Source organism: Rhododendron vialii, chromosome 9a, assembly GCF_030253575.1.
Source record: "Rhododendron vialii isolate Sample 1 chromosome 9a, ASM3025357v1".
NCBI lineage: Eukaryota > Viridiplantae > Streptophyta > Magnoliopsida > Ericales > Ericaceae > Rhododendron > Rhododendron vialii.
The window spans coordinates 27,024,631-27,037,402 of NC_080565.1; the positions used below are offsets into that span (position 1 = coordinate 27,024,631).

The following is a 12,772-nucleotide window of genomic DNA, read 5'->3' on the forward strand; positions in this document are numbered from 1 at the left end:
TCCGTTTAATGCATTGGAAAAAAAGTTTATGATGCATTGTTTTTTATATTCATGCGTCGAACAGACACAATGCAAGTTTTAAATCATTGTACATCTATACTCACTTACATTTACTTAATCACTTTAAAAAGAAACTGGCTAATTTACAAAGAAGGAAACCATAATAGTAATAATCACTGATAATATGAGTGTGTTCAAAATTGCATTCGACTTGATCAGGAAGGAAATTTGTCAAAGCGCGCGTAATTGGCTCGGACAAACCTGACCGTCAAAAAAATAATAATGCAAAATTGCTACAAATATAGGGTGGGAAAACAGAGGAATTTTAAGTTTGAAAAATCAATTCGGACAAATCATTCCTAAAATTTAGTTCTTAGAATAGGTGTGAATAAAAAGAAATCTATACTATATATTGAACACGTGTATGACACACAAGATTACCCTCATTTTATTAAAAATCATAAAAAATACATGAAAATTCACCCAAGCCAATACAATAGAGTGTAGCAGTATTGGTGGTGGCCCAAAAAATCGCTACGTAGCGGCCGATATTTAATTCCTTGTTGCATGTATAAGAAATTGTTGGATTCTTTACAAAAGAAAATTGTAAAATTACGCGTAAAAAATTTGATTAATCTTTTGCGTAAATGTGAAAGAGTCGATAAATGTACATATTGCATTTGTTAAAGCCTGTACAAATCATTTGTTTTTTTCTCTCCTTAGATGGGAGTTCGTTTTTTTTTTTTTTGTTGCTCGGCATTAGATGGGAGTTCGTTGGTAGATATGTATCCCTTAGTTTCCTCTCTTTTCTACTCTGCCATGCTACCCCGTTCCACTAAGGTTCTTATTTTTTAAGTACTAATTTCTTGCTTTACGAAACAAGTTATTCTCTCACAATCCATCGCCTTTAATTCGAAAATAAGTACAGTACTTATTTAGTTAGTACTAGAACACATAATGTAATCTGAAATACTATATAGATGTAATAATAGGAAGGAAAAAAAAAGAAGTCAAAATATTGTCTTATTGAGACCATAATCTTAATGCCATTTATTGGAACAGTGGTCGATATTTTTTGGGGGGAAAAGAATGAGAAAAGAAAACAAGTTAAACAAAGAGAGAATCGAATTGTTGGAAAGGAAGGTTGAAGGAGGAATATGAGAATGGAATTGGAGAGGTTAAGGTTGACATCGATTTTTCTTAATTTTGTCATGTGCTAAGGTAAGACTGCATTCTCCTTCTGGCTTCTGTGCACAATTTTCAATAGTATTCTCTTTATTTGTTACCTCATCTTTCTATCTCTCCACTCGTTACAGAAATTAACCTGAGAGCAAATGTGATACTTTTCGCTATTGAGCCGTATAATTAATTCTTTTGTTAGAGATACAACATTGGAATTAGCAAATAAGACCATCAACAGAAATTAAAACTTGAAAACAATGAAACGAACCGTTGCTATCTGAGCTTCTTTTCCAGGAGAGAAATATATATATATATATACTAGTCTAATGCTCGTGCTTCGCACGTTTCCGCGTGCTCGTTGGTTGAATTGATATCGGGAAGTGTTTTTCGTTTTCGTAGAGATGATGGTAGAGAAATAGCAAGAGTTTATTGAAGCAGAAATCAATTTCAAATGTTCCAATCCAAGGGATTCACTATTTTGGCACACCTTTTGTGTTATACAACTCTGGTACTCTTTCTTCTTTTATCGGCAAAAGAGATGTGAAGAAGACGTTATAAAAGGCCAGATACCAATCGTTGTATGCGGCTTGGCCAGAGAATGATGCATATGCCTCGTTGAAGAAGAGAGTGAAACGAAATGCGATGTTCTTATAAAAAAAAAGTAGCATATTTGCAAAAAAAAACAGAGAACCAACACATCATCCATCTCATTTTATTTGAACATTAATAGTGTGGATGACCAATGTTTTAGCCGTAAGAAATTGTATAACTTACATCACTTTGAAACTTAGGAAATAGCACGATGCCAGTTGGGCTCTCCAAAAGGAAATAGCATCGAATATTGTAAGGAATCGTAACATCTGTAGTAATATTTGATCCTTTCACTGTGGCCATCATGTTTTTGCACCAATATATCACGTTCTCTTAAATCTAAAGTATCTTCATTGTCTTTCCAAATCACTGCAACTTGAGATTCCACAGGTGCGCTTGAACTTTGATTCATCGAGTAGGGTCCACAAAAGGTTTACCTGCCCACATGATAATTTGAGTGATTTAGTCAAAGATGATAACAGATAAAGATAATCTAATTTCTCTCTTTTTCCTGGTTTAAGTCTTACCTAATATGCAATTCTTGATCAAAAAATCATAAAGTACTTCCATGCATCAGTTTTCATCTCCCACACGACACTTTCATTTTGTGAGACCTCGGTCCCATATCTTCTCTCTATTTTCAATTTAGGATGTTTCCAAATTTGGGTGATCACCTTGAAAAGATAAGGCACAAAACTTGATGGTTAGTTTTCCTACACTATCCGAAATGCTTATCAATAATAGTGAAAGAGAGATAAAGGGCCACATGGAATCAATTTAGCCAACAGAGGTTTGTCTAGTTATTAATTTTCAAGAACCAGGATCGGTCGAGATTCGGGTAAATGGCCCCGAACAACCAACTATAAAAAAACCGTCATAATGTCCTAAAAACACATGATGAGCTCTTTGACATCACTGCTCAAATAACTTTCCCTTGAGCCTATGCCTGGACCATAACTCTAAAGTTCCTCTGCCCAACTAACAGTGTAATGGATGACACATTTTTGCATAGATCAACTGTCAGTAACAATGAACTTCTTTGAATCAACCTTAAACTGACACCATTTACCCAAGTACTGAAATACAAAGAACCCGAAAATGACATGCTTGGATTAGGTACAGGAAATTCCGTTGTACATCTAGTCATCCTTAGCAACCGATCAGTGCTGTGTTTCGATTATGGACTTTTTAAGGACTATCAACATAGAAGAAAATGTGAAATATGCGCAGCTCGATAGCTCAAAAATAAATAATGTCTACCCCGGCCCACTCTAACAGTTCATTATCATCCAACGTCGATGGGTTCCTGCATTAGAAATAGTAATTTGCTCAAAGTGATTGGCCTCATATTCAAATGAGTAACCTCTTGCTTTGTAATTGAAGTCCCAATACTGAATTTGATTGAAGATTTAAAGTCCTATCGAGAATCTGTCAAACTCCTTTCTACAATTCCCTCAATTAAAAGGATATGTTCGAATTTCTTACATTTACTGATGTTAAATAAGCAGAACGATTCATCAGTAGAAACCACTTACATGCTCCTCTCTGAGGCAATTTATCAAATGGGTGGTGGCCACTACGACAGAGGCATCTACTCCTATAGTTTTGAACCAAGGCAAGTATTGCCACGAAGGAGAAGGAGAGAGACGAGGATTACTAATTGAACTGTGACACCCAAATCGAATACAGTGAAGGAAAGTAATTTGTTTATTTTCTAAGTTGCACGGCTTCTCATAGGGGCAAGTAATTTCGGGACGTATGGCGTTATAAAAACCAACGATAAATCAAGAACCCAATTGAAAAATCAAAACGTACCAATTCAGGGAGGGAGCTATCGGAGGAAGCCGACTCGGAAGCGATCGGCAATGTCTGGGGCAGCGTAGAAGCGGGTGACGAGACGACGTCCAAGAAGTGGTTGCCGAACGAAAGAATCAATTCGATTAACCCAAAACAAAATCATTAACAGAAGTGAAGAATGTATCATACCTATTGGGAAAAAGACGATTCAGAGGCAAGAGCTGTAGAGGAGTTCGACATAAATTAGTATATAACATTGAAGGATGGCAACAGCCGCTACAACAGTGATTTGATGAGGTAGGATCGCTGCTACAACAGTACTACCTTGCCGACAAAGAAACGAGAAATATGGGTGATGGTCGGAACAAAAAAAAGGTAGAGTACAGTTGGAAAAGTCTAAAATACCCCATAGAGTAGAATACCTAAACAACCCACACCTCAACACATTGAAGAAGAAATTGGAAGACAAAACTTGAAAGGGCAAATTCGTAATTTCATACTATGTCTTGGCTTACCATGCTAGGTTCTTTTATTACAAGTGTATTGATATATAGTTGTATGGAAAAACATAGATCAGTTAGCTATTTATGTTGGTGATGGGACCTTTGAACCAGTGTCGAGCACTAACGATCCAAGAAGAAACGGTGAGAAGGAGGAGGAGGCCGACTGCCACCGGCGTGTAATTTAGAGTCTGATCGGTAATGGGATAAGAAACGGGTAACGAGAAGAGGACAGTAATAGTCGCAACCCAAAGAACAGCAATCCAACCGACTAGAACCCCATAGCGGCCTAAGTTGAAAGGCCCTGGAGCGAAAGACTTGCGAGCCAATGTAATCCTGAAGAATATTGGGAGACCGTAAGCAAGGTAGAGCCCGATTGTTGTTAATGATACCATGGCTTGAAATGCCACTAAGCTTCCAAGAGACTGCAAAATGTTCATAGACAAAATTAGACGAAGAGAAAAGGACATCAAAAGTAAAATTACTTTGCCTATTGGAACTATAAGGGCGATCAGAAGTTTCGTAGCAAGTATCCAAATAACCAGGAAAACATGGATACGAATTGCCACAGCGGAAAAAATCGAGACGTGTCCTAATTACCGTTAGAGCCATGCAAAATGCTATAAGAGCAGAGAGCCAAACTGCGTTTATGGGGACCTCCTGTTTGTTCACTTTATGCCAGAGCGATGACAATGGCATCGCTCCGTCTCTTGAGAAGGCATAAACCATCCTGAATGAATTATTCGGCAATCGTTTGTGTTAGTCCGTGCACAAGCTGGGAATTGTAACCTTACGAGGAGAAATAATAACGTACAAAGATTTGTTGTTACCTTGAGTTACTAGTGACCGAGCTCATACCGCAGAAAAAAATGCCGACAGCCGCCACTCCCAGGCAAATAATTCCCCCAGCACCATTGCCATATCGTCTTTTGAACGCTAGGTAGAATACTTCCGCGATTGCATAACCACCGGCATCGTTCTCCGGGTTCAAAAGGTACGGAATGTCGGTAACTGCAAAGGTGATGCCTAGTATGTAACCCCACCCGACAACTATAGATATGCCAATGGCACTGATGATCCCCCTTGGTCCGTTTACATCGGCGCCTTTGGTTTCCTCTGTCTGGAAGTAGTAGGTTCGAGGAAACAAGATGGTTTTGGTTAGAGCAGTTGGATAATGTTAATAAAAAATGATATAGTTGACGTCTTAAGTGATACTCCTATATTGTTAAAAAAAAAAATCCTTAAGTGAGGCTTATGCAGTTGGATGGCCCGCATTGTATTATGGAGTGTTTTTGATGTGATGACAGTGAGTTTTTCAGAGTACCAGCAATTCTGTTGGCGCATATTGTAGCGTAGAATGCAATGACTTGTATCTCTCTTTCATCGGGATGCTTGCGCTTCCTGATGTACCGTTTTCTTTTTTTATCAATGGAACTATCCTAAACTTTGGAAAAAAAAGAAAAGAAAGTATATATGCAACAGTCTTAAGATGCAATAAAGAAACAGAAATTCTAGCCGTACCGACCCATTCCATACCGAAACCGTACCGATGGCCGCGTCGGGCCGTCTCCGACCACCGGACGGCTGATCCAAGCCGTCCAAAAATTCTATAAAAAAAAAAAACCGAAGGGGCCTGCGCGAGTTTCAACGGCATCCGATGTGTGTATGATGCTTGGATCGAGTACCCTATTTTTCGTGTATACTTGTGTATATATGTATACACGAAAAATAGTGTACTCGATCCAAGCACCCTACACATATCGGATGCCATTGCCTTCCGCGCGAGGCCCCCTCGGTTATTTATTTTAGAATTTTTGGACGGTTCGGATCGGGCCGTCTGGTGACCGGAGATGACCCGGCGCGGCCATTGATACAATTTCTGTATGGAATGGGTCGGTACGGCTAGCAAGACTCAGAAAGAAAGAGAAGGGAGCTAACCATATGGGCAGATGGGTCGTATCCGGTAAAGGTGTACTGGCTCATTAGGAGTCCAAGGAGAAATATGCAGACTCTACTGTTGATTCCTTCCCCATTGTCAGTGTTGAAGTAAGTAAAGACGTATTTGGGACTAGCCCTTTCCGTTGCAACCGTGGGAATGACAATCATGAGTACAAATACACCTAAAAAAAAATACCAAAATCATGAAGGTCCCACAAATGAGATTGTGAAATATGGATACGAAGACTTAAAATTCTGCCACCTTGGGCCCCACCGTACGTCTATTGCAGTAACATAAATCGTTCATTTTGTAGAGATCGACCGCAAAGTAATGTATCTCCACTCAAAAAATTAGCTTGATCGGACATTGATAGGTTTATAAGAAATTCAATTTTGATTTATAAAATGACGGTTTGATTGTGTCAATAATTTTAAAGTTAAACTATCCGTCATGTTTATAAACCAAAATTCATGTTTTTATATACCTGACCAAGTTAATTTTTTGCGTGTAATACTCTGTGAACCCCTACAAGATGAACGATTGAGATAATTGCAAATAACGTTCGGTGGGACCCACAATGGGTGGGGGAAACCTCAAGGTTCAACATCATCACTTCATCATACCTAAAATATTCCAAGCAGCAGCAAGCCGTCCCAACAAGGACAGACACGAAATTGGAAGGCTGTTTATGATAGCATGGAGGAGCAGAATTCCACCATGTATCGCGATAACTTCATACTTAGAAGCTGAATATCCGCTGCCATTGTTTCCACCTGTGCTAAGGAGAATAATCACCTGAATCATCTGTGCAAGTGAGAAATCCACACTTGTTGTGATAGCCCACTGCAGGGAAAAAGTTAATTAGTTGTTGTGATTACAGTTAACGACCTAATACGAGTAGGCAAAACACAACTTTTGGCTGATCAGGATCGAGTAGACGATATTGGAAGGTTTTCAACTTCCACCAGTGGAAGATTCCAACTATATATGGTTTATGTACCTGGCCAGCAATGTTGATCCTGCAAGGAAAAAGATATAGTAGTAGTAATTGGCTAGGAATCATAAGATGCCTTACAAGAATGTCAATATAATCAAAATGAATGTGTGGCCACTGGCTAGCTAGTTATATACTAGTACTGTAAAACAGGGGCGGACCCAAGTGTGAGGGTGAGGTGCCAATGCCATGGCACCCCTGGCTGGCTTCCAACTAACCTCTACACATGCAGCTCTACATAACATGGAAACTCGGACGCTCGAGAGGTTGGGGCTGGGGCCCTGGGCCCCAACATAGCTCCGCCCTCAACAAATATAACATAAAAAAAAAAAAAGGGTGCTGAATTATGACATACAATTGAATTGAGGAATTGCACAATTTAACAGTTGATACTTGATAATAACGACTACAAAATAAAATAAGTAAATTACCAGCCAGTGAGCCAGGAGGCAAAGGGAGCCCAATCAGGGCCAGCAAGCATGGCACTCCAATAGTAAAGCCCACCAGAAGTTGGGTAAGAAGAGCAAATCTCAGCCATCGACAACCCAACAAACATGGTGAAAGCACCGGCAATTAGCCACCCGTACACCAATACTACCGGTCCACCATACGTTAGCCCCGTATTGTACAGTGTGGTTATTCCGGTTAGCACCGATATGATTGAAAACGAAAATGCGAAATTCGATATGACCCTGAAAATAAAATCGAATCTCAAACAACACCCACAAAACAAAATCCTCTTTTACTATCAAGACGTCATTGACCCAAAAAACTGAAAAAGTAAACAGAAAAACCAGGGTGGGGAAATTTACGAGAGATCACGCTTGAGTTCTTGTTTGTAGCCTAGCTCGTGCAGACGGGCAAGGCCCGTATCAGGTGACCCGTTACCGCTTTGGACCTGCAATGGGAAGACCATATTGTCTTCACCACCATGTCCACGAGCCCAACCCATGTGTTTCACCGCAAGCGCACAGAGAGGGGGGGCGGTGTTCTTTCAATGAATCAGAAAACACCCTTTTGGCTCTCTCTTTTTTCCCCTTCTTTTTGGTGCTCTAGTGAATCTGAGAATCACAACAGACTTTAACGTTTCTCTGCATGTATTATATTCATGATTTCCCGGGCCTGCTGCCTCTCCCACAGACCCACTTGAGACTATATTTATACAGAGAGGGAGAGAGGTGGGGACTGGGGAGAAGTGTCATTGGTTTTGTGAATTGGAATCTTAACTTTCTGACCAGCTGTGTGTTCTAACTTCTACGTACGGATCTGGGGAGATGAAGTTTAAAAAAAAAAACAAGAACGGTTTAGGAACACAATTTTAAAACACAGCTCTTGCCACTCCATCTTCACCGATCGCAGCATGAAGACAAACGGTAAGATTTATAAGTTGTATCTAGCCTATAGAATCTACACGAAGGGAGTCAAAGATGGCTTTATGATATTAGCTTGTCATCTTTTTCATTAATCTGCACGGACTATTTTTCTAACCATAATTATGTTATATTAGTATATCTTTAATTGATTGTGTGCATTATCTAAATGCTTCATGGCATTAGTGTTTTATGATTACTTGTGTAAATCCCCAACAAAATTATCCTATGTTCATGGGTTTTGCATGGTAAATGTGCGAGCTAATACACATCAGACGATTCTAGATATATATCTTTGGAGATGTGCACATTTATGCGTGTCCGTATTATTTGTTTTAAATTGAAAAGGTGATTTAAATTGTTTGTTTTGTTTGGCGCTTTTCCGACGCCAATATTTCTTTCGTTCCTTGAATTTGAATCTGTTTTTTCAAAAATTCACCTATTACTTTAATCACTTTGGATTTAAGATTCAATAAGGGGAAAAAAAATAAAAAATTCATCGAGATGTATGCATTGTCACTTGAAAATAAATATAAACTATCACGTTAAACAATAAATTAATTACAATTAGCCAATTATGAAACGAGAATTATTTTTTACTCCATATAGAGCACGAGCACTGTGAATGATTAATTAATTCATGCGGTAGATCGGTCAAAACACAAATCCACAAATCTAAACCTCGAATTTCTGTTGTATCGTAAGGAGGAGGTTTTAAGGTAGAGATTAAATTCTTTCTATCGGCGGTGGAAAATTTCATTTTTCTACCACCACCTTTTTTGGTTCTATTATGTATTTATTATTGATCTGAACTGTTCATCTTGTAGACCCTACATAGTAGTGTATCCATGCAAAAAATAAATTTGATCGGATGCTTTGTAAAATGGATAGTTTATCTTTATTATTATTGAGAGAAATCAGATCGTCCATTTTATAAACCAAAATTCAAATTTTGATAAGTTGATTTTTTGCATAACAATATTATATTGCGAGTCTTAAAATATGAACGATTCAGATCATAACAATAGACAATTGGTAGAGCCTATTACATAATAGGTAATGGTGAAAAGGTGGGGTTTTACACCGAAGGTCGATATAATTTATAATCATTAAGGTATTGACACCTTAAAAAAGATTAAAGTACATTAAGATTGTTTTATTCAAGGGAATCATGTTTGACTTTAGATCTGGCCATCCGTACCTAAAAATTGAACACAGTGGGCTAAAGAGTCAAGCAGTTTTTGCTGAAAAAGCAAGTGGTTTTCAGGTTTTGATATTTTTTTTTTTTACCAGCATAGATGGAGTAGAAAACAATAACGCGTACTCCATTTAGAGGAATTATCTGCACACACAACCTGTCACTATACTCCAATTTTTCTTGTTTAAAAAAGAGGAATTTAGGGTTCTGCCCTATATAGATACTTAAGTTCCCATTTTAGTTTGATCTAAATACTTAAGTTGGAATCCTCAAATTCGAATAAAAACCCCAACCACCATTTCTCTCTCCTAATTTTTTAAATACTTATTTCTCCAAATCTTTCCTAATTTATCTCAAATTTTCTCTCCTAATCTTTCAAATCTTCCTCTTTTCTTTTCTTTTAATTTTTTTCTCTCCCCTAAAATTTCAAAACAAAATTTGAAATAAGTTTGGTAAAATAAATGAATTTGCAAAAATATTGCATGGTAATACGTGACGTATATGAACTCAAAAAAATCAAGAAAACCACGCATTCTAAATCGACCATATTTATAATGAAAAAATTCTGCAAAATTACCATGAAATACTAAAACCACATACTCAAATCGACCAAATTTTTATGGTAAACATGATAAAATTCAAACAAACTAAACCAATCTACAACCGATCAAAGGAAAAGAAACATGATAGGAATGTTCGCAATCCGCTATCAAACTAAACCAATCTATAGCCGATTAAAGAAAAAAAAACATGGTAAGAATGTTCAACCAGATAGTTTTTGTAATACATCAGTGAACATGATAAATTTATAAGATAGAACATTATATGATTGATAAACATGGTAAATTAATTACAACTAACGAGATCATGGTATAATACTAACTAGGGCTACACAAAAAAACCGGTGAACTGTGAAACCGGTCTGGACCGTTCTGATCTGCATCTTTTGGATTTTGTCCATGGATTAATGGTCCGGACACGGATTCAAATTAAAAAACCGTAAGATACGGATTAGAATTGGATTTTCGTATAAAAACTGTGAATTATCCAAACCGGACCTTGAGATATTTTAAAATATATATATAATATAATATATGTGTAACCCATAGTAAATAGTTATTCATATAACATATAGTAAATATATTTTTTGCTTTACTTGGCAACTACTCTAAATTTTTGACATTCTTATTGTGTTGATGTTCTCCTGAGACAACTGGTAGATTTTCTGGAGATGGTTAAGAGATTTCTTTGTAGTTATGACTTATGAGTTTGTAGATATCCTTAAGAATTGCACTCTAATTATAACATTTCTGGCTCTAACTAAAATACAATAGTCTTTGAAAATTATGTCAATGGGATAAAAGTCATTTGTCCGGGATGAAGCTTTTGGTTGATATAATCTATGGACAAAATCGGAACCGAATCGTAAGACTTTTGGTTTGGACACGGATTTTATTTTCAAAAAACCGTGGCTCGTGGATTAGGATTGGATTCATAGAAATCTGATCCGATCCAGATCGTGCTTAGCCCTAATACTAACATTGAACATGGAAGAAGTCGACAAACAATGGTAAAATTTACCATGAAACATTTACCACTTACTCAAATCTTCCTAGTTAATCATGAAAAACTCCTACAAATTTACCATGAAAAGTGATATTAGATTCGAAAATCTAATTAGAGGGGAAAATCAAACAAAACCAAGATCAATGGCCTTGTTCGTTTAACATATTTACGTTGTTTTAACTTTGTTTTTCAATCATTACCTTATATCTTTTTCCAATCATTATTCTATTTCTTTAATTATTAATTTCATTTCTCTCTGTCTCTTTCCAATCATTACCTTATTTTTCTCTCCACCTACTACCAAAACTAAAATACTCAAAGTTACCAAATGAACAAGGCCAATATGTTTTTGACGACCTCTCTGCCGCCTTGTCCAACGACCTCCTCCCACTGGTGCGTCCCAAACGAAGCACCAAAAATATCTTTCGATCCCCACAACAACCTCACAATTAGGAACAATTTTCCATGGCCATAAAATATTTGTCAGGTAATTATTCATCTTGAATGGATTAATTTAAGGCCAATGGATTTGTAGTCCAAATGACACTTCCTTACCTCTTCTACATAGAATGAGGGTTCGATTCTCGTCAAAAGTGTGCATGCTTGTTGTGGTGGTTGGTACCCTTATATGGCATCTTCTGGTGGTATTTCTTGAGTCCTTGATGCTGGTGCCCAAAACTTAGATGTACCATTTTTCCTTTGGTTAAACGGAATAGCATAGATCAATTACAGGTACAAAGTTCGGGGATAAGAAACACCCCTCATGTCCTCCATAAGTTGGATATTAATGAATAGACTAATAATAAATACAAAAAGAACAACAATGAGATTTGGCGTCTCTTGCAAGTGGATCCGCACATTTGTTTCCCTCCCGCATGATACGCTTAACCGGTGGAGCGCCCATCTCTTGCAACATTGATCTGCAATTGGTGACCAAAGTATGAAGATAATGGTTGTTATCAATTGAGTTTTAATAACTTCGATCACATTAGTAGCATCAGTTTCAATTTCAATCAAAGTGATACCCATTTGCTCCAGAAGCTTGACCCCATAGTGCACGGCAAGGACGGAGTCGGGATTTCGTAAACACGGAAGCCGGATTATGAATAAGATTCTGAAATTTCAAGATTCAAAAATCTTATAGTTTGTTTGGTTTAGATTTTGAGAGATTTTTTTTGGATAATCGGTGGGGAGAGAGAGAAAGAGAAATTAGATTAATAATTGAAGAAAAAACCTATGAGAAACCATAAGCAAAGAGAGAAATTGGATTTTGAGGCCCAAAACGAACATATTCTTAAGCATTTAAGTGTCTAAATAACACTCAATACAAAATAAAATTCTTACTGTAACAAATTAAAAAACCAACTAAAGTTAATATTAAAATTTGAAAAAAAAAACCCCGAAACAACACCGAAGCCGTGGCCCCCATATGCCCAAGAGTAGCTACGTCTCTGGTGCATGGCCCAGACTTCTGCCGTGAGGGCTGAAATGCCTCCAAGCTGCCTAGAAAAGCCCGCAATCAAATTCCCATTCCAATCACGCATCAAACCTCCTGCGCCTCGGAATTATGTGTGCTACCATTGCCATAAATATTCAGTTTGTAATAACCAATTGGTGGCCGGGACCAGCTAATAG

At 37.5% G+C, this 12,772-nt stretch overlaps 1 protein-coding gene across 1 annotated transcript; it reads right to left on the reverse strand.

The window, feature by feature from the left end:
• Positions 1-4,122: 4,122 nt before the first annotated feature.
• Positions 4,123-7,950, reverse strand: LOC131302084 (amino-acid permease BAT1 homolog). Its single transcript, XM_058328696.1, has 8 exons — positions 7,816-7,950; positions 7,435-7,695; positions 7,010-7,028; positions 6,633-6,852; positions 6,009-6,190; positions 4,901-5,190; positions 4,671-4,800; positions 4,123-4,495 (listed from the first exon to the last, which is right to left on the reverse strand). Exons 1-8 carry the CDS (start codon positions 7,917-7,919, stop codon positions 4,148-4,150), a joined length of 1,554 nt encoding a protein of 517 aa, XP_058184679.1. The 5' UTR covers positions 7,920-7,950; the 3' UTR covers positions 4,123-4,147.
• Between the last annotated feature and the right edge of the window lie 4,822 nt (positions 7,951-12,772).

Excerpts from the sequence above, each read along its gene's own strand:
- LOC131302084 (XM_058328696.1), bottom strand. The coding sequence starts at position 7,919 with ATGGTCTTCCCATTGCAGGTCCAAAGCGGTAACGGGTCACCTGATACG. Across the intron at positions 7,696-7,815 it reads GAACTCAAGCGTGATCTCTC|GGTCATATCGAATTTCGCAT; the intron begins GTAAATTTCCCC and ends TTTTATTTTCAG. Across the intron at positions 6,191-6,632 it reads TGCTGCTTGGAATATTTTAG|GTGTATTTGTACTCATGATT; the intron begins GTATGATGAAGT and ends ATTTTTTTTTAG.